This window comes from Balaenoptera musculus, chromosome 18 (assembly GCF_009873245.2).
Source record: "Balaenoptera musculus isolate JJ_BM4_2016_0621 chromosome 18, mBalMus1.pri.v3, whole genome shotgun sequence".
Classification (NCBI taxonomy): Eukaryota; Metazoa; Chordata; class Mammalia; order Artiodactyla; family Balaenopteridae; genus Balaenoptera; species Balaenoptera musculus.
This window is the reverse complement of record NC_045802.1, coordinates 11448787-11472488: the sequence shown is the minus strand read 5'-3', so window position 1 is coordinate 11472488 and position 23702 is coordinate 11448787. Positions and strand designations below refer to the sequence as shown.

Sequence of the window (23702 nt, the reverse complement as noted above, 5' to 3'; positions counted from 1 at the left end):
TCTGAAGATCATTTAACAAAATTTTTAATTTTGATATCATCAAATGCACTAATTTTCCCCCTAAAAAGAGACGTTTTGAAGGTCTTACTTAAGAACTTTTTGGCTAGCCCCAAACTGCAAAGATATCTTTCAACGATTTCTCCTATTAGCTTTATAGTTTACCTCTCAAATTTAGGTCTTAAAACTAAGTGCGTTTCACCTTTGTATAGGGTAAGAAGTACAGCTTCAACAATTTTTAAGCAACCATTACTACTATCTAGTTCCAGAACTTTCTCATCACCCCATAAGAAAAAAAATTTTAACTATAGTTTCATTTATTTTAATATTTACTATTTTGATTTCTAATACTACCTAACATAACTGCTTCAAACTGACTGTAAAATAAACTGAAAAATCCAAATGCTTTCTACTGGATAGTTTAGATCCAATAACTGTAATTTATATTTATAATTTATAACATTACACTAAAATAAAATGAATGAGATAAAAATGTATACCTTTGCAGGTGTATGTATCCAGATGGCTGGGTTGAATAAAATGTGATCACAAAGCTGCTTCAGCAAAGGTGCTCCATGAGATAAACCATCAAGGTATTTTGCAAAGGATAAAAATTGTTCCAGGACAGCTCTAGTGATATGAACTCTTGATGACTAAAGAAAGAAAGCAGAAATTCAGGCTGAAAATATACAGATATAACTTTTTATACTTTCTTTGCTATTCAAAATTTAATTATATTTAGAAGCCTAAGATTTTAAGATAATTCTCTAAATGATAGTTTGTTATTTATGGCCCATTCTAGGACAACTATAAATAACAGCTCAGGTTGAACAATGCCACTCTCAACTCAAGCTAAAGAAATAAAGTAAGTTATGGATAAGAATGGTTTCATTCCATTTGTTTAGAAATTGACTAACAAGAAAAGATCTTAGAAAATTAAAATGGAGTAGAATTACTATCATGATAATACATACATACACACACACACACACACACACACACACACACACAAAGACATTGAGAAAGAGAAGTGCTTTCACTAGCTCGAAACCAAAGTGAAAATAAATTGACCCTACCATTCCGATGAATCATTTCTTCCAAAAGATAAAAATGAGTTGCACATTGACAAATGCAATGCATCCTGCTTCACATAAAACATTCCCAACCTTTCAAATCCATAGTATTTGAAAAAGAGGATCTCACTTCCCTGGAAATACTGTCCTCCTTTGGCTTTCATGACCCTCAGATTACTCTTCAGTGTCTTTTGCTTAAAAGATGGAAACTGCTGAAGATTATTTCTTTGGTCTTCTCTTCATAAATACACTCTCCCTAGATGATATTTTATGCTTCCACGGCTTAATATAACACTATCTCTATGCTGAGTACTCTCATCTAGAATTTTCAAGTGTCATCACAGTATGTAACCTATCACCAATGGTATTTAGATAAACAACATACCTTCCAAAATTCAAACCAAACCTCCAAGCTGCACTGTCCAATACAGTAGCCACTAGCCATAGGTGTCTACTGAGCCTTTGACATGTGGCTAGACCTAAGTGATAGGTGCTGTAAGTATGTATGCACTGGATTTTGAAGATTTAGAATGAAGAAACAATGCAAAATAACTATTACTTTTGTTGTTGTTGTTGAGTCTATGTTACAGTGATAATATTTTGGATATACTAGTTTAAATAAAATATATTATTAAAATTAATTTCACCTGTTGCTGCTTACCAGAAAATTTTAAATAGCATAAGAGGCTTGCATTATATTTTAATTGGACATGTTACACTAGAGTATAATCTCAGATGAAAATATTACAGAGAAAATGCTCTTCATAAAAACTAGTAATTCAAACTCAAATATCAAAAAATATATCTTCCTATGCAAATCGTTTTCTTTCGTCGGCTCTGATACTTTTTATAGTATCACCATCCACCCTGAAGAATCCCCTACACTCAACCCTAAAGCACAGGTCACATCACATCTTTATCTCTATGATCCACTGATTGAATCCAAATATCAGTATAGGATAATTAAGGTCTAAAAGGGACTAAATTCTCTTACCAATCTTACTTCCCATATGATTTGCTTACATTCATCATGCTCTTAAAAAGGGCAACTCAATAAATTTGACCTAAACGTGCCATGCATTTTTTCCATACTTCTACATAAGGAGTAACAAACTCAAATGACTACAATATGCAGGAATTTAACAACAATGTATGAATTAGGATAGGAGACAATAAAGAGTAGTGAGGACTGCTTAAGGTACCTAAATGAAATAAAATTCAAAATTAAAAAACTTTTCACTGAGTCAAACAAAGCATTTCTTTGGGCCAATTTCTCACGCACGCCAGACTGCTTCACCTGCTTTCTCTATCATGCTCCTTTAACTTGTAAAACCCTTGCATCCATTGCATTTCCCTTAAAGGTACAGCTCAATGCTTTTCATTTAGCCATTCAGAAAATATGCATGTTGAGCACTTATTGTTTGCCAGGTACTCTCCTTGGCACTGTGGAAAGAGTAGTTAAGAAAACTGAAAAAAAAAAAACCAAAAAACCCTGCCCACATAGAACTTACATTCTAAGAGAAGACAAGGACATACAATAAATAAACTAAAAAGGTAAAATATGTAACATGTTAAATATAACAAGTGTATGAAAAGAACATGAAGTGAATAGAAAATTTGTAGAAGGGAGGTTAAAAGAGGTTTTACTGAGAAGGTGGCATTTAAACTAGTTTGAGTAAGGCTCGCAATGATTTTCTATTAGTAGGCTATGTGTTTGACAAAACACCAGCGGTGAGTAGATCAGCAATAGTCCAAAAAAATTCAAACCAAGCCTTACAGCATAACTTTACATGAAAATTTCATAAGATAGAGGAAATGGTCCTAACAAATAACTGTTATTACAAGGGGGGAGGAGGACAAAGACAAATAAATATTTGAGTTAAAAAAAAGCAGATTGGTCACTCATTTTAAAAGAACTTTAATAAAAAATAATACTGCTTTTAAATTCTAAAATATTTTATTTTATTCATGTTTAGGGGAATAAAATTAAGAGCAATGGTTATTTAAAGCTTCAGCCATCTCCTTCACTGGTTATAATTTCACATAGCTTATCTTATACATTTTATTTTTATTCAGTAATAATGATTTCAAGAATATTATCTGATACAGTCTACTTTTATGCTTAAAACCCTGAAACAGAATAGTTAGAACCTGTTCCTAAATAGTCTTATCAGATTTTGGCCTATAAAAATTGTCATGTGTTTATAAAAACACTAAAGTAATATAAAATCAGATTGACCACTATGAACATATTCATTTGAGGAACTAATTCATAATCTGGAAACCAGTTTTAACTTTCTCCATGTTATTAAAAGATATGCTAGAAGCATCACATGAGGCCTTCCATATTACTAAAATAAAATGTCAATTTATTTTTCATAGCAATTAATGCTGTTGTATAGCAGTTTTTAATTATAAAATTGATCTTCAGGAAACATTTTTCTAAAATTGTATTTTTTTATTAGCCCACTCAAAATCCTACCAGGCATAAAATGAATGTTCTCTTCAATAGCATGTTACCTTTACCTATAAGCACGTAGTACTTATTCCTTCTGCTTTGTGTAACCGTTATTCACATATCTTTCTTTCCTTAAATAAAAAAGGATACTATCTTATTCATCTTTTATCCATCTGGTATCTGCCATAATTCCTCAGTAAATGGTTTAACTGAATTCATGTCAAATTCAAGAATAAATTAAGAAAAGAACAGATAAGATACAACACAGATTAGAAGAGGATGGAAGAAGGACATTCAATTTTGTTTTAATGTGTTTACTTTGATTGATTGCTTGAAAATATTTTTTTATTTTGAGATTTGCTTTCATTTTCTCAAGCAAAGCTATTTTAAAAACAGATATACTTGGATAATTTATAGTTATAAATCTGTAAAATGCAAGCTCTGGAATTTAAACTATATGACATTACTTTTGTATGGCAACTGAATACATAATTTGCAAGAAGTACTATATGAGGGGTGACTAAACATATTTGGAAGCATAATCTGAGAAGCTAGAAAAAACAATTATAACATCTACTCCTGAAGTAATTAAACCGAATAAGAACAATGGATGTTACAGAGAGAAATTGCTACTCAGTAAAAAGAGGTCTTTCCCACAGTTAGAGCAGACCACAACAGAATGGATTGCCATAACTGTTCATTTTTATTACAGAAAACATTATATATATATATATATATATATATACATACGTGTGTGTGTGTATATATATATATATATATATATATATATATATATATAAAACATGCATTATATATTAAGCAAATTGTGGAAAATTATTTCAATTAGTTAGAGGTATATCATAAAGTAGTATCCATTTTGCTCCTCCCAGGACACCAAGATTGAGCTCCAAATAGCCTAATCCAATGTGAATCACTTATGTGTGTGTTGCTGTTGTTTGGCAGGGGCAGACAATGATTAGTTCAGATACGGAGCATAAAAATTTTCATGATAATATTAGTTTCAAAGTAGACCAAGACCTAAGCTGACCAGTCAAATTGGAGGGAAGGATCTTGTTCAATAACTGGGAGAAAGGAGTTCTCTCTCTCTCTACCCGGATGTGAAGGCTTATAGCACCAAGTCTGCCTGGCAACCTTGTATGACCACAAAGAATAACAGCTATAGCATAAAATCATGACTATAGGTAGCAGAACAAACATATAGAAAAAACCTGGGTCTCTGATGACATAATTGAGACTCAGACAACCAAACCCTGAAGTCCAACTTACTGGATATGTTTTGCTGGCTGTACTGATCTACTTTCCAACCTTCCCTATCCTATTTCTGTGCTTGGGATGCTCCCTTGTCTATTGGCTTCCAGTTGGGTTTGACTAGTTAGAGACTCCAGCAGGAAATTAAAGGATAGAAAGAAAATGAAGTTTGGGGCATTCATCTCCTTGGCTTCACCCCTTCAGGTGAGTATACTATATTCCTTTCTATATTCCTTTATCAAAGACCACACGCTAGTCAGGCACACTTCTCCTATAGTTACAGTAACTTTCTATTTGAGTTATGCTAAACACTCATTCCTCTCATCTCTTCAAACTTTGCTGACTTCCCTTAACAATGCTCACAACTTGTGAAGAGCCTTGCATTAAACTCCTCTCAATAACCAAGTTTGAGTATGGCATCTGTTTCCTACCAGGACTATGACTGATAAGCCGCCTATCACTAGATTTCCAGTTACATTAGCAAGCCTATTTCTTTATTGTTTAAGCTATTTGAATCAATTTTTTATTAACCACAACAAAAACTATTGAATGCATCAAATTACCTCTAAGTTTTCTTCAAATTTATATTCTGGCAAAATAAAACAAAACAAAAATACCTTAAAAGTTTTTTCGTGAAACAGTCTAAACATGATGAATAAGATGGCCTCTCATTAGACTACCTTCTTTGATAATTAATTTATATCTTCCAAGACAAGGAGATAAAGCTAAGTGACAGTTAACCATTAATTTGTTATTAGTTGATGATAAAATAAAAATGGAACCTTATTATCTATACTACTCACCTGACAGATGATTATTTAAAAATAAAATGGGTGAACATTAATCTAAGAAAAATGAAAAAGGTATTATTTTATGTAATCAGATAACTATGTAAGTCCTTTTTATTTATTTAATTCAATTCAACAAATATTTATGGAAGCAGGCACACTTTTAGGTAGAAGATACAACAATAAGGTAAGAAAAAAATGTCCCTGCTTTCATGAAGCTGAGGCCTACATTCTAGTGGAAGGAGGCAGAAAATAAGTAAAAAAAAAAAAGTCAGACTGATGCTATAAAAAATGAACAGAGTAGGGAAACAGTCACTGATGGTTACCAAAGGAGTACTATTCTACTTAGAGTGATCAAGGAAGACTTCTCTGATAAGGTGTCATAAGCAAAATCCTGAATGAAGTGTAGAATCAACCCATGTGGATATCTACAAAAAGAATTACCAAAGCAATGTGAAAAGAAAATGCAAAAGAACTGAGAAGAGCACATGCTTACTATTTTAGTTTTTAAGGGAAAGGTCTGCAAAGAGGCCTTAGAATGGTCAGTGTGGCTGCAACAGAGAAAGAAAGAATGAGAATGGTAAGGGATGATGTCAGAGGTGAGAGACATAAATTTACTTTGAGAAGGATGGACTAGTAAGATCTGGCACATTTTCAAAGGACTAGTCTGACTGCAAGCAAAAAATGGACTGTGAGTAACTCGTGGTGAAAGATGATGATGGTTTGAATAAAGATGGCATCAATGGGCATAGAAAGGAGTACTAAGTAGGAACTAGTCATTGATTTTGGATATGTTTTGATACTAAGACAACATAAGTTGCTGCCAGTATGAATTTAGTGCATGAAAAAGAAGAGTCAAAAAGAATTAATATTTTTGGTCTGAACTACTTGTTGAATGGTAATGCTAGTAACTAAGACAGAGAAGAGTAAAGGACGAAGGATTTGAAAGGAAAATCGAAAGTAACAGTTTGGATAATTTAGATCTGTGAAGCTAATTAAACATCCAAGTGGAACTGAATTCAAAGGAGAGGTTGTAGTTGGATATACACATTTGAGAATAATGAGTATTTGCAGAATAAGGAAAACTAAGGGAATAGTAAGCTCAATTAAAGTGTAAACAGAAAAGTGAAAAGGTTTCCAGGATTAAGCACCAGGACACCACAGTCTTTAGAATTTTAGAAAGAAGAGGAGGAACTACCAGGAGAGAATTAAAGGAGGCCAAGGAGGTAGGAAGAAAGCAAAGAAAGAATGCTGTCACAAAATACAATTGAAGAAAGCATTTCAAGAAGGAAAGAATGTTAAACTAAAATGTTGCTAAGTCAAATAAGATGAAGACTTGAGAATCATAAGATTTAAGAATACGAAGGCTGTTAGTGACATTGATATAAGTCATTTTAAGAGAAGCATAAGGACTAGAATGGGAATGGATCTAAGACTACACAGGATTCCAGAAATAAAGAATATTTTATTTTGAAAATCCACTAATGTAACTCACTAAACTAAGAAAAAGATGTAGAAACATCATAATTATCTCAAAAAATGCAGAAAAAGCATTTGATGATTAAGAGTGTGAAAAGGCAAGTCACAGAGGAAGAGATATTTGTGATACATATCCAATAAGGACTCATATCCAGGATATATACAGAATTCCCATGAATCAATAAGAAAATGATGGACAACCCAAATGAAAAAGGGTAAATACTCTGAACAGGTATTTAGCAAAAGAGCACAACCAAAAGGAAGATAAATATATGAAAATGCTCAACTTAATTTGTGAACAGTGAAATGCAAATTAAGACATAAAGTGATCCACAGAATGGAAGACTATCTTTGCAAATCTTATATCTAATAAAGGTTTAGCATATAGACTAAAAATCTCCTACAACTCAATAATAAAAAGAAATACCATAGTTTTTTAAAATGGTCTTTGTAATAAACATTTCTCAAAAAAGTATACAAATAGCCAATAAGTACATGAAAAGATGCTCAACGTCATTAGACATCACAGAAATGCAAATACAAAAATGATAAACCATTTCACACCCACTAGGGATGGCTAGAATTTTTAAAAAATACAGATAATAACAGTGGTTTCCAAGGCTGTGAAAAGATTGGAAATTTCATACACTGCTGACGGGAATGTAAAATGATGGAAACCTTATTATTATTTTAATGTTCTTTGTATTTGATTTGAAGACTTTTAACAATATTTCTAATTTTAAGCTAAGTTTTAAGTGTAAAAGAATTCTCACTTTAAAATTATGCTAATAAACCTTCAGTAAATTGATGAAAAGTATATTCAAGAGGTAGTTCCTGACAGCAATCTTGTCACAAAGATTGCTGACAGCAGTGTCACAAAGGTATTTCATAATATGTAATTCACGTAAAATATACTATAACATAAATCTTCTAAAAAATTTGTAATACTCTAGATACAGGAAAATAGTTTTCCATGATTAAAAAAATAAACCAAATAGCTTTAATGAAAATCTTAATAATGTAACTGAAAAACTTATAATGTAACTGAAAAAAAAATGCTGCCTATGATCGATCTACTTAATCTATCATTCCACGATCAACAATACTTCAAGAAAGAAAAGTACTTTTTCAAAAAAAAGACAGAAGGATTTCAAATGCAGATCTGAGGTTAAAAAATTATTTCCAAAAGTCCTCTAAATTTTATTTCCCAAGAGAAAAATAAGTTTATTCCTCTTAGTAGAGGTCTCACCTCTATTATTTCTCAAATAGTTCCATTTACAGAGCAGCTGAATGTCATATGAATGTTAATGTTTAACTGATAAGGAGAGATTTGGGAGCACTAGTGATGGTGATAGCTATTTCTTAAGGAGAAAAATAATACTTTTATTTATGAAATACCACTTTACTTTTTGAAGGAAATCACATGGTATAACCAGTTGAACTCTTGTGAGACCATAATCAGAAACTCAGCACTCATTACCATAATAGTACAGTTGTGACTAAAGCAAAGAAGGTCATTAAAAAAACAGGGCATAAATGACACAGGAAAAATCATAGCCATCCAATTTGTACTGTTTACACTGTCTACTGATCAGAAAAAAATGCTACTTTAAACATTCAAATATATTAAAAGCAGGGACAAAGCAAAAACTAATGTTTCTGTTGCTATCAAATACAGAATTTTTTTTACCTTATAACTGAAAAATAAAGCAAAAACAAAAAAGTAAATCCATTGAAACTAAAATTGATAAAATTTCTAAGAAACTTAGTTTGAATGTAAATATAGCAAAGAAACAATTAGAAAAAATAATTAAGAGAAAATACTTCTAATTTGAATAAAAGTAGATAAAATAATTTTTCTTTAGTTTCCACTTTTATTCAAAATTTCTTAATTATATAGATTTCTACCACCTAATTTAGTTTAATGTCTACACATACATCTAAGTACATAATATAAAAATGTTTGTGAATTAACCAAAAACATGGCCTCTGCAGTCAATGGAAAGGGAAACTATAGAAAAAAAATATAGTTAGTGATCGTCAGTGGTCCATCTGTGAAGGCTACACAATAAAACCATCAATACATTTCACTTACCTTTTCAAGCAAGTAGCCAATGACTAAAAAGCCTTTTCCACCCAGCATCTGTTCTTGCATGGCTACTGAACTTTTAAGTAGTTCAACCAGGAATGCCAAAAGAGTAGCACTGCATGTAAAGTACAGATAATTCCATTACGTAATCATCAAATATTGATCATAAACACAGTGTTCCATTTCAGTATTTTATTATTCCGAAAGGTAACAATCATATTCAAATTTAATCTCTACTTTGCTGACTAGTACATTATGCAAGAATATTTCTCACAAGAATGAAAAAACTGGTTTTATCGCCTTAAAATTAAACATTATATAGAAACATAACTGTGGAGTTTTTTTGTATTCCGAGGTAAAATATCAAAGTTTATCGTTACACATATATATTCCCTGCTTGAAGTAAATCTAATGTAAGAAACACACCCACAAATATTGCACTTCTCCATAATAAAGGCTTTATCACAATATTCTTTTGAAGAACATGCTATCTTAGAGAATTTAAAATATGTTCACAACATTGCCTTGGAAGAATACACCTATTTTCTAAAGTAAACTTTTCATTTAGACCTGTTTTTAAAAACAACTTATATATATGTATTTAAATATCCAGAGAAATATGCAACATGTTACTTATGTCCATATATGCCCTCAGGAAAGTTTATGAGAGCAAAGAAAATAAGATGATTTATGTCATATTGAAATAAAAAGTGGCAATCGATTACACAATGTATACACAAATACATAAAAGCACGAAGATATATGCCAGACAAACATAAAGCACTTGATATGTCTGTGGAATGAAGGAAGAAACAAAAGAAAAATAAATGATTGCATTACATTAAGCTTTCATAATGTACTACTTCACAAAATTACATGAACAATTTTCAATCAGCAGCATCGATACATGATAGCATTCCTAACAAAGAAAATATATACTCCTTCATTATATATGCTTACTGTAGTTTATAACAATAAATGACTCTAAGCCAGACTTTATCAGCATTAAAATAATACCCATTTACACTGCTTTATAATGTACCCCAAATTGTCTATTTACATTCACATAAATTTCTAAATATATTTTAAGTGCGCAAATACTCATTTCTACATGAAATTAAGAAAATTTGGTAATGAGGAAAACTTGAAAATTGTTAAGGCTCAAAAGGAATCTAAAGTTATTCTGTTTTCTAAAGTTACTCTAGCTCTTCAGGTTTCTATAGGATTGACAACACATTTATCTGATAATGCGGCTATTCTTGTTCAAATCAGAAATATTCTCATAAAAAGAACCAACAGCAAAATTAACATTATTATTATCACTACAAAATTGATAGTCTAATGGATTACATGATACCAGCTAGAAAAATATAGTATATACGTAAATAAACTACTTCGTTACAAGAAATTAAAATTCAATTACATTAACTGGCCCTGTATCTTTAAGCCACAAAAAAGGAAACAGTTAACTAGTATTGCAAATCAATGATATTCTTTTACTTTGTCCTAAAGTCAAAGATGGAAATTTACAAGAAAAACACAACTACCAAAGAATCCCTTGAGATTTTTTTTAATGTTTCTGTAAAGAACAGCTATTAAGCAATCTAATCCAATTTACATGAATTTTATCAATAGTCAAAGCCACTTCACAAATAATTGCTTAAGCACTGATACACATAATACATCTGCCTAAGTGTTTGAAAAGAATAAAGAAAACTATTGCATAGAGATTACACAATTTCCTAATCTGTTCATGGAATTCTTACCTACACCTGAGTTAGTGATTTAGGGGGAAAGATGACTAAGACTCCTAAACATCAGCACTGCCAAAAAGAAAGACTAGAAATGTCTCACTATGGTTCCTATGGTCCATGAAAAAAATGCAAAAAAGTATTTCTTACAATAAATCACCCTCCTATATAGAACCATACAAAATTACAAAGATGCCATGGATTTTCTTATTCTTTTATGTCAGAAGGACTACTCTTTCTCAAACATCTAATGAATTAACTCAGACTTGTAAACACAGTGGAGTTCCATTACAAAATCAGAAATATTAATTTTATTATTCCAAAATATTAACACAAGACTACCCATATGTTAATTTCACTTCAATTTTAACTATGACAACAATTGAAAAGTCAAATGCATTCACTAACAAAAGTATTTTTAATTTATACCTAAAACCCAACGCAATAGCAATACTACATCTTTTCAAAAAATCTTTAAAATAGGTATATTTGACATGGTGGACTTAATAGTAAATAGATGGCCATCTTCGAAGAGGTACATTTTCAAACATAATTTAACAAACTTACCAGTAACTAAAATGCATCGGATTGCTTCAGGGCTCACAATTAACTTGCAAAATTCTGTGTACTGCCATACAAAATTTCTCTCCATTCTTGCCTATTTCCAACTCCCCTAGATACAAAGGCAAATATAAAGGATACTTCAGCCCATTCCTATATCTCCTACATACCACTTCCTGTCTAGACACATCAGTTCATCTGTAGAGGATCTAAATATACAGGATAAACCAAAAAGCAAGTATCTGTGTCAGCCAAAACTAGTATACACAACACAGAACATTCTTTTGAAAAGTATAGCAATACCCAGAAACAGATTTTCACAGGAATATTTTACTTGATAGACAAAAAGTAAACTGGTTTTTACCTCGTAAAGTCAAATTGCTAAACTTTTCAATAGACAGTACTATAATGTATGTTCTGTAAGGAGCAATTCTACTTCAGGAATGGTTAAGGGTTTTTAATTCTGTCTCCTTTTAAGGAAAATGACACTAATAAACTATAGGGTTATTTCTTCAAAATAATTACCATCTTCTGATTCTTTAATGAGCTTTAATTAAATTAGGAGACATTTATTTCAAATATCACACTAGTAAAGGGCGATACCTTAAGAAAAATGAAGGAAATAATACAACAATACCTCTAATGACTTAGCATATTAATAATCTCTCCAGAGCTTTCTGGTCCACATTATTAAAGAATTACCACAATAGTCTTGGCCCACAAATACCAGATAATATTTAACAACTACGTATAAACATGACTCATTTTTCTTCCTAATGAAAAAATACGTACTACCTTTAGGAGCCATTAAAATTTATGTAAATATAGATTTTGACTTGATTTTAATATAACTTTATCCATTTCAACTTGTCCTTTATTTATTTTTTAAAAATAACTGACGTAGATAACTCATGTAATATGATCCCAAAACTTGTATTATCTTTGAGGAATTTTATTAAAGATGCAATATATCATAAAGATAGACTTAATTTATAACTGAAATTATTAAGATTTAATATATAACCCAAGTTCAGTTCAAAGGCAGTTCTTAGGGTACAGGAAACTGGCTTTTCAATTTGCTTTGTACGGAAACAAAGCACCTCAGCTAGATGGGCTGTTTAAATATATCAAGAAGAATGGAATTAATAATGTAAAACTTAAAGATTCCCCCTGAAATTCAACACTTCATCCACTTACATAAGGGTGTTTTTAATCTCCTAAGAAACACTACAGGCAAAATAATTGTCAGAATAAATTCAGAAGTAGATTAAGTTCCAATAAGATTTAAGGTACCAGTAACGGGGGAAATTCTTTTGACTTTTTCATAAGGTTTCATCTCTTATGTAGCCTAATTTAGTATTGAGAAACATTGAAATCTTGCAAAAGATGAATAAATATATAAAATATCTAATATGGTTTCTATGCTATTTCTTTCACTACAAAAATCTTCCAAGATGAGAGTGATCATAGCAGGAATAAAACTGTAAAAGAAATCAACTCAAGTCCATACCCAAGATAATTTCACACTCAATACGATTAATTTCCAGTGACACAAAAAAATCCCACAATAAGTTAGAAGAGTTAAATTCCTTCACAGTTCAAAATTAGAAAGTTCTAAACCAAAAGCTTCTAACTCCATATACATTTAGCAGTCACTTTTAGACCATGTATTCCTGAAGATGCTATCTCAAAAGACCACTGCCTAACTGCCTACCTAGGCAATAAACCCTGACACACAAACTGTCACATTCATCAATTCAAACATCAAGTGGAGATACATGCCGAAATAAGTAAAATACATTTATCTGCAGAGTCAAATAAGGAAAACAGTGAAATGCAGTACAGTAAAATGTGAGGACAGATGAAATACACTGGGTAGCACATGAAATCACTAAGCCTCCGTTAGCCATGAAATCTCTCCTCAGTAACTTCTCCCTTTTCTTTCAGCCTCATAAGGAGGCAGACAGCCTCATGACTGTCATGGCTGTCTAAGAACATTCTTTAAAGGCTCTATTAAAAGTTAGTCTGGCTATCACAGTTTTTTACCTTCCTTTGTCTGGCAACAGATTTTAATTTTATGTTTCATCAGCCTATTTTATTTCTGACAAAATATATTATAGCAAAAAAATAGACATCTGTAAAATTGTAACTGTAGTGTGTCAAAAGTTGTCTTATGAAGGAAACGAAATTTTAAAATATGTACATGTAGAGGAATTCCAAACCTCTTATAACATCATTATGTGTTAGTATATAGCATTTACCAGTATTTACATAGTTTGACAACCAAATAGCCTTTTGATCATCTCTATTCATAATTCTCTATCAATAACCAATAGATATTATAACGCTCCACTGTAAAAGAGATAACTCTTAAAGCCTACTCATTTTTAATTTAATTCCAGCCAACAAACAATCACAATGCTCTAAATGTCCTAGCACCTTTATGAGAGCTTTCTGGACATGTTTCTAGTGGCAGCACCACTATCGTGTATAATCCATGGATATATGAATGATTTAGAAATTTAATGATGTAACTCCCCAATACCTAAGAAGTTCAAAGCTTCAAAGGAAAAACAGAGATAGGTTACAGTGACAAATAGGTGATCTTAACTATATATGCATACTCTAATGCCCTTTAAGATCAAAACATGCACAGCAGGGAGGCCAAATAGTCCCTTCTCCTGGTGTTGGGTCTACTTTCAGCCAAGCCTCAGACTATTTTATAAAAGCAGGATTAAAAATACACCCTAGAAGTGCTGAAATTACCAAAAAAAGTAAATAAAATAAATATTAAAACAGCTAGCTACACAAAAAGATGAAATAATTATTTGATACTTAGGCTTCATATACATCCAGGAGTTTTCTATCCTTTTCATAATTAATTTCGTTTTTAAAATGATCATGTAGTAAAACCAACTTCTTTACTTCTTTTCTTTGTGTGTTTGTGTGTGTATGTAATTCTGAGAATGTTAGATATATAGATTTGTATAACCCCACCACAATCAAGATAAGATGAGTTCCATCACACACAAAAAACTCATTTATCCTATCCCTTTATACCCTTGCAGTCACACTCTCTCAACAGCCAAAACAACCTTGGGTAACTACTTATCTCTTATATGGATATAGCTTTGACTTTTCAAGAATGTCATATAGATAGTCATACAGTATGTAATCTTCTTAATATGTCCTTCTTGACTGCAACATATTGTCTCTTGAGATTCATCTAAGTAGTTGCATACATCAAGATTTTTTTTTCTTTTAATTGATGAATAGTATTCCCTTGAATAAACAGACTACCTAATGGGTACATTTGAGCTGTATCTAGTTTATAGCAATTATGAATAGGACTACTGTAAACATTCACATAAAGGTTTTTGTGTGAACAGTTTTCATTCGTTTCTCACAAATACAAATCCAGGAGTAGAAAGGCTGAATTATATGGTAAGTATATGTTTAACTTCGTAACAAACTGCCAAACTGACAGAATGGCTGTACCATTTGCCAGTCCCACCAGTAATATGGTCCAGTTGCTCCTCATCCTTACCAGCACTTGGCATCATGAGTATTTTTTTTTTTTTTTGGCCTTTCTACTAACTGTGTAGTTACATCTCATAGTGTTTTAAATACATTGGTTAATGATGTTGAACATCTTTTCATGTGCAATTTTGACATCCTTATGCCTTCTTTGGTGAAGTATCTGCTCAAGTCTTTTGCCCATTTTTTAAAATTGGATTTCATGCTTTCTTACTACTAGTGTTTGAGAGTTTTAAATGTAGTCTTGATATAAGTCCTTTGTCAAATAAGTGATTTTCTATCATCTTCCTCCAATCTTTAAAATGTCTTTTCATTGTTTCTTTTGCAGAGTAGAAGGTTAAATTTAACTTTGATGAAGCCAATGTCAAATTTACCAATTTTTTCCTTGTATGCATCACACTTTTAAGGTCATTTCTAAAATGCCTTTGCATAGCCTAGGTTGCAGAGATTTTCTCCTATGTTTTCTTCTAAAAGTTCTGCAGTTTTATATCTTACCTTTACAGCTGATATTTGAGTTAATTTTTAATGAGGTTGAGGTTGAGGTTCATTTTAGCATACAACTATCCTTCTTCCCTTACACTGCTTTTGCACCTTTGACAAAAATCAAACAAACAAAAGTAGGGGTACCTACTTTAATTTTGGACAGAGAAGACTTCAAAGCAAGAAAAGTATCAGAGATTAAGAACAGCATTACACAATGATAAAGGACTCAATTTTCCAAGAAGATACCAATACCTAAAGCGCATATACCTAACAACAGAACATAAAATTATGTGAAGCAAAAACTGCTACAACAGTAAGGAGACATAGATGAAATCACTATCATAGTTGGAGATTTCAACATCCCTCTCTCAGAAATGGACAACTACAGGGGTTAGAAAATCTGTTAGGACATAGTTGAACTCAACAACACCAACAAACAGCTGGAGATAATTGGCATCTATATACTACTTCACTCAACCACATTAGAATAAATGTTCTTCTCAAGCTCGCATAGACCATTCACTAAGCTAGACAACATTCTGGGCCATAAACCACATCTAACAAATTTAAAATAGTGGAAATCACACAATGTCTACTCTCAGATCACAATGGAATTAGCTAGAAATCAGTAACCTGGAAAATCCCACAATGTGAATATTAAACGGTGCACTTCTAAATAACACATGGGTCAAAGAAGAAATCTCAAGAGATATTAAAAATATTTTGAATGAAATGAAAATGAAAATACAACTTATCAAAATCTGTGGAATAAAATGAAAGCAATCATTACTGGGAAATTTAGAGCATTGAATGTTGTGATATCGTGATTTATAATAAGAAATATGCATTTGTTCTTGGTCCCCATTTTTGGCAGAGCTCCCTTGAAATTTCCTAAGGGATGGCAGTAATAAAAAGTGTCTTCTGTCATGTTAATGAAGTGACTTTTGGAATTCACTTAAGGATGAGAGCTAGTTGCCAACACAGCCAACCATATAATTAGAGGGTTAGAGCTTTCAGTCCAGCCCACCTACCACCCACCTACCTCCAGGGAGAGAGGGGAGAAGGGCTGGAGATTGAGTTCAATCACCAACGGTCACTGATTTAATCAGTCATGTGTATGTAATGACGCCACCATTAAAAAAAAAAAACACAGGGCTGGGAGAGCTTCCCGGTCTGTGAATATATGGAGGTACTAGAAGGGTGGCATACCTGCAAAGGGAATGGAAGCTCCATGCCCTCTCCCCATACCTTGCCCTATGCATCTATGTGGATGTTCATCTGTATCCTTCATCATCCTTTTATAATAAACTAGCAATCCAGTAAGTAAAATGTTTCCCTAAGCTCTGTGAGCCACTTTAGCAAAGTAATCGAACCCAAGGGGGTGGCGGGAACCTCTGGTTTATATCCAGTCAGTCAGAAGTACCAGTAACGACCTGGACTTGCAACTATCGCCTGAAGTCCAAGGAGGAGGTTACTGGAACCTACCATCTACAGTCAGTTGTTCAGAAGCACAGGTGATAACCTGGACTTACAACTGGCATCTAAAGTGAAGAGGGCCAGTCTTGTGAGACTGAGCCCTTAACCTGTGGGATCTGATGCTATGTCAGATTTGAGTGTCAGAATTGAGTTAAACGATAGGATACCCAGCTGGTGTCACAGAGAATCTTTGGTGGTATGGGGGGAAAACCATGCCTCCACATATTGGAATTGGATGCTCAGACCTCTATAATGAAAAAAAAAAAAAAAAAAAATATATATATATATATATATATATAAAATCTAACAGTCATTAATCTAAATTTTCACCTCAGGAAACTAGAAAAAGAAGAGTAAATGCCATTTAAAGTAAGCAGCAAAAAGAAATAATAAGAACCAGAGTATAGATCAAAGAAACGGAAAACAGGAAATCAATAGAGAAAGTCAATGAAAACAAAAGCTGGCTCTTTAAAAAGATTAATAAAATTGATAAGCCTCCAGGCCAGATTAACAAAGAAAAAAAAGGGAGAAGATGGAAATACTAATACTAGAATTGAAAGAAGAGACATAACTACATATCCCATGGAAATTAAAAGAATAATAAAGGACACTGTGAGCAATTCTATGCCCACAGATTTGGAAACCTAGATGAAAAGAAACATTCCTTGAAAGACATAGCCTGCCAAAAGTCACACAAGAAGAAATAGACATTTTGAATATACCTACATCTATTAAAGAAATTGAATCAATAATTAATAAGCAGAAGTCACCAGGCCCAGATGGGTTCACTGGTGAATTCTACCAAACACTTAAGGAAGAAATTATACCAATTCTCTACATCTCTTTCAGAGGATAGAAGCAGAGGAACTACTTTCCTAACTCATTCTATGAAGACAGCATCACTCATACCAAAACTAGACAAAGACATAATAAGTAAAGAAGACTACAGACCAATATCTCCCATGACCAGACATGCAAAAATCCTCAACAAAACATGGGCAAATTGAATCCAAACAAGATAAAAAGAATTATACTCCACAACCAAATGGGATTTATCCAAAGTATGCAAGGCTGGCTCAAGACAGCAATAGGCTAAAAAAAGAAAAATCACTTTCACATCCACAGATGAAGAAAAAGCATTTGACACAATCTGACAGCCACTCATGATAAAAACTCTCGGGAAACTAGGAATAAACGGGAACTTTCTCAACTTGATAAAGACTATCTATAAAAAACCTACAGCTAACGTCATACTTAATGATGAAAAACTCAAAGTTTTCCCACTAAGATCAGATACAAAGCAAGGATGTCCCCTCTCACCACTCCTTTTCAACATGACACTCAAAGTCCTTGCTAATGTGATAAAATATATACAGATTGGGAAAGAAGACATAAAACTGTCTTTGGTTACAAACAGCATGACTGTCTATGTAGAAAATCTGAAATAACTGACAAGAAACTAATAATCTATTAGTTCATTCACTGCTGCTGGGAATGAAAATGGTACAGCCACTTTGGAAGACAGTTTGGGGGTTTCTTACAAAACTCAACATACTTTTACCATATAATCCAGCAATCATGCTACTTTGTATCTACCCAAAGGAGTTGAAAACTTATATCCACACAAAAACATGCACACAGATATTTATAGAAGCTTTATTCTTAATTGCCAAAACTTGGAAGCAACCAAGATGTCCTTCCGTAGGTGAATGGAAAAATAAACTGTGGTACATTTAGATATTAGAATATATATTATTCAGCGCTAAAAAGAAATGAGCTATCAAGCCATGAAAAGACATGGAGGCACTTTAATTGCATATTACTGAGTGAAAGGAGACAATCTGAAACAGCTGCATTCTGTATGATTTCAGCTATATGACATTCTTGAAAAGGCAAAATTATGGAGACAATAAAAAGATCAGTGGTTGCCTGGGGGCAGTGTGAAAGGGTAGAACACAAAATATATTTAGGGATGTGAACATATTTTTTATGATATTATAATGATGGATATGTGGCATTATACTTTTGTCCAAACTTATAAAAAGTATGATACCAAGAGTCAACTCTTAACTATGGACTTTAAGTGATTATGATCTATTGATTTATGTTCATCCTTGTTAAAAAAATATACGATTCTGGTGAGTGATGTTGATAATAGGGGAGGATATGTATGTGTGAAGAGGGGGAGTATATGAAAAATCTATTTATTCCTTTCCATTTTATTGCAAACCTAAAACTGCTCTAAAAAATAAAGTCTTCAACAAAAATAAAAATTAATTTAAAAATTTAAAAATAAAAAGAATGTCAAAAGTGATAGAAAATGTGCAGAAGAGAAAGTTATGAGTTTTTATTTGGAGAAGGTTGAGTTTGAGTTTGGGTATAAAAGCCTAAATAGAAGGCTGAGAGAGAAAAAGCTCTGGGTGTTGTCCATCTAGGTAGTAAGACCATAAACCCAGAAACAAAATAAAATAAAGGCCAATAAAATTATAATACTAGGAAAAAAAAATTATAATACTAGGGACTTCCCTGCCAGTCCAGTAGTTAAGACTTCGCCTTCCAATGCAGGGGTGTGGGTTCGATCCCTGGTTGGGGAGCTAAGATCCCACATGCCTCGTGGCCAAAAAACCAAAACATAAAACAGAAGCAATATTGTAGCAAATTCAATAAAGACTTTTTAAATGGTCCACATCAAAAAAAAAAAAAAATTTCAAAAAATTACCATACTAAATTAACTAGAATTTCCTGATGATGCCTTATTAATTATTTTATTGAAGATTCCACTCACTGCACATAACGGTCATCACATTCAGGGGAGAGAAAGGGAAGAGAGCATAAGCACTTGGGGGATTTATACCCAATTCCCATCAGAAATATTCTGAGCTTCTGAGGATGAACTGTGAATATTCGGGCATATGGCAATGTCCCTCACAAATGCAAATAAAACTTATTTTAGATTTAGACTGTATGAATATCATAAAAACAAAACAAAATAAATGAAGCAATTTACCTTATTATTTTCAAAAGCAACGTAAAGACATAGAAGAGTTAAAGAAATAAATGCTATTCCATGCATAAAATAACAACACCTTCAGGGCTTCCCTGGTGGCGTAGTGGTTGAGAATCTGCCTGCCAATGCAGAGAATACAGGTTCGAGCCCTGGTCTGGGAAGATCCCACATGCTGCGGAGCAACTGGGCCCGTGAGCCACAATTACTGAGCCTGCGCGTCTGGAGCCTGTGCTCCGCAACAAGAGAGGCCGCGATAATGAGGGGCCCGCGCACCGCGATGAAGAGTGGCCCCCACTTGCCACAACTAGAGAAAACCCTCACACAGAAACAAAGACCCAACACAGCCATAAAAATAAATAAATAAATAAACCCAAAGTTAAAAAAAAAATAACAACACCTTCAGTTACAAAATATCATTAAAATATTTAAGGACAGAGAATGTTGATATGCAAACTAGAGGAAAATTAAGGCAACAAATTCAGTAAAGATGTGTCCATGGTTGCCCAAATTCCTGCAACTAATAATTTATAGTTACCCTTTTGCCAAAACAATGCCTTGTTTGTTTGTTTGTTTGTTTTTGGTCAAAGATAAAGCAGAAGCCTTCCTTTATGGCAGGGAAAATACACAGAGCAAAATTATGTGTTGAAAATTGAAACAGCACAAACTAATATAGCATTAAAAACAGATTTCACTAAATTTAAAGGAAACTTTTTATGGAGGAATTATTGTAGAAAAGCAATCACTTATTATGAAAAACACTTTAAAATGGACTATAAAAAAATACCTTATTTGGAAAGTCAATGAATCAGAAATCATAAGTCTACAAGAAACAAAATGTCCTTTCTTGTTGACAGTTGACAAACTCATTAAATTGTTAGATGTACCATAAACTTTATTATCAGGTATCTTCTGTAAAGGATCCATGGAGTAAAAAGAACTTGGCTGACAAAGAAGAGAAAGCTATTTGAACACTACACTATAATTTCCCTATGTTTCAGGCAGAATACTGTATTTTAATTTTTACTTATGGATTTATTTGCACAGTGAATTCAATATACATTCCATTTTACTCTAGTTAAATCTCACTAAAAAAATTATTATTTGGTTTTCCTCCTTTAATATAAGTAGTGGTATACATATGTCAAATATACTTTCTGTGTCTGTTTCACTTCAAAGAATACTTTCATTACTAATTTTGTAAACTTAAAAAAAAAAAGGCAAAATAGTAAATATGCATATAAAGAAGTGACAGATGTACATTTTCCTGAAAAACATAGAAAATAAGGAGAACATAATTCTATATATATACATTTTTAAATGTTTAAATACTTCTGGAAACCAAACTAATAATAATTATATTCTACATATACAAACAACAACCTCCACAAGGGAGACAATCATTACAAACAAGTACTAATTTCACTTCTTTAGCCTACAAAAAGCAGTCACATTTCATTTTTTATGTCAGTTCGGTGAAAATATGTAGAAATTTTTGACATTAGCTGTGTAATAGTCACTTTTCCCTGAACTAAAAATCAGAAAACACAGACAAAGGATTTTATGCCACTTTGAAGTGTAAGGGGAAATTTGGGTTGTTAGACACTGAAATGCTGGAATTTCCAGGTAATTGTGTTGGTTTACAAATGACAGTGGTGCTAACCAGGACTTTATAATGAAAATTTAATTATTAAAGGGGCTATAAAATTCAAGATAATTACTGGAATAACTTTGGCTAGCAAGATAGCTTTTAGGAAAAAATCTGGATTTAAGCCCACAAAACAAACTAATTAATGAGTCATAATATTCACATTACAAGAGGATCCTTAATTATAGGATCATTGACATAAATGTTTTATGGGATTTTCTAAATTTCGTATAGCTTACATTCCATCAAGCAGTCTATCAAACAACCTGTATTATAACTAGAAACAAAAAGAACACTTTCTTGAGAAAAATATTTATGCCATTACAAGAATTAATTTAAATGATCACTTGTGGTTGAGTTTTAATTTATCAAATTTATCAGAGTTAAAACAGCATTAAAAACACATTTTAATAATACAAAATTGCATCACATCAATGGACAATCTAATATTTACTGAGGAAATAAAGAAAACTCATTAAGTGCCTACTATGTACCAGACACTCGCTGTGATACACAGTTTATATATTCTATCTTATTTTAATTCATACTACTATCAGATAAAGTTGGCATTACAGTATTAAAATCATTCCATAGCTTGCAAAGGTGATTCTCAGAGTTAATCATGGTAGTTCAGAGCGAGAGCTCTGGAATCAGGCTCTCAGAACTAGAATTCTGGTCCTAATCTACCACTTAAATCTCTGTGACCTTCAACAAAGTACACAATTTTTCTCTCTCTGATCAGCAGAACAGGATAAAATGACGTAATACAATTACAAACAGCTACTGGCACACAGTAAGTACTCAGTAAATGCCTTGTGCTACTACTACATACGCTCAGATAGCCCCATCACCTAAGAACAGAGAGTACATAATAGGACACTAGGTTGAGCCTTAGTCTCACACCAACAGAAGGCTTGAGAACTACTCTCTTAGTGTATTTTTAATCCTTTGATATATAAAAACCTATTTATACCTTGTGCCAGAAAACATATTTTTTCAAAGCACATTCTTCCTAAGTCAAACAAATGAGGAAGATTTGTTTTGCTTTCTATGATCTATAGAATTTAGAAACACATACTCAAACAAAAGGGGTTTTGGGGCCAAGTCAGAGAAAGACAGGACATTTACAGACAATATATATGATCATCCAAACCAAAGGAAAATGAAATTTCTAATTCAATGAGTCATTCCTAAACACAAAATGCAAAAGCTATGATTACTTCAAGATTGGAGTTATACTTCTTGAAATCATTTATTAAACATTTGTTCATATTTATACATTAAATAAATATTTACTAAATGTCTAGTGAAAGGTAATTTGTTTAATTATTGCTCTCAATGATCGCTGGACAGAATGGGATCGATCGACCAGTCCAATATAAAATAGTATTAATCCCTGAGGAATGACAAAACTTGCAAATAGCTTTCATCATTTGGCAGAATTACTCAAGATGATCATGGTGCTTGAGAATCATTATGAATAGTCTGAAATCACTACAGCAACTACATACTGGCATTATTTACTTATTCAAAACAAAATTACATTAAAAATACTGTATGTGTTGCCACAAGCTATTTAACTCAGTTCAGTAACATTTATTCCTTTTGTGGTTCATTTTTTGTTTCTTTTGTTTCACAAAGGCTAAACTACATGTTAAAAGAAAAAACAATAAAAAGTGTTATTCCTGGAGATTTAAATACTAATGGGGTACCTACAAAATCCAAAAACCAGCTAAAGAAAAATCTTCTTAAACCCTTGAAAGCTTTTTTAACTTGGTACTGACTTCAAAACTTGAGTTAATACATTCCTCAATTTTAAACCATTATATCTAGAAAATAGATGGTTCACAATCAGTTTTCATCACTACAACTGAAATTCAAAATATAAGTCCTACTTCATCACTTAAATAACTAATTCTCCATTACAAATAACATTATTGGTAGAACATTTCAAATATAAAGTAACACGGCCCCTATTATAACAATCAGTCTCTATGATTGATGATATATATTTTAAAATATAAATCTGTACTATTAGAGATAATCTAGATTACCTAACCCATTGTCATCATAATAACAAAACCAGCAT

General features: G+C 32.3%; 1 protein-coding gene across 8 annotated transcripts in view; it reads right to left on the bottom strand.

Moving 5' to 3' along the window:
- NBEA (neurobeachin) overlaps positions 1–23702 on the bottom strand; it is a 602800-nt gene that overhangs the window by 467749 nt on the left and 111349 nt on the right. For all 8 annotated transcript variants that reach the window (XM_036831611.1, XM_036831614.1, XM_036831612.1 and 5 more), the window contains exons 11-12: positions 9160–9268; positions 498–650 (exon numbers count right to left, since the gene is read on the bottom strand). In XM_036831611.1, the coding sequence (XP_036687506.1) occupies positions 498–650; positions 9160–9268 (262 nt within the window). The remainder of the gene's footprint in view (positions 1–497; positions 651–9159; positions 9269–23702) is intronic.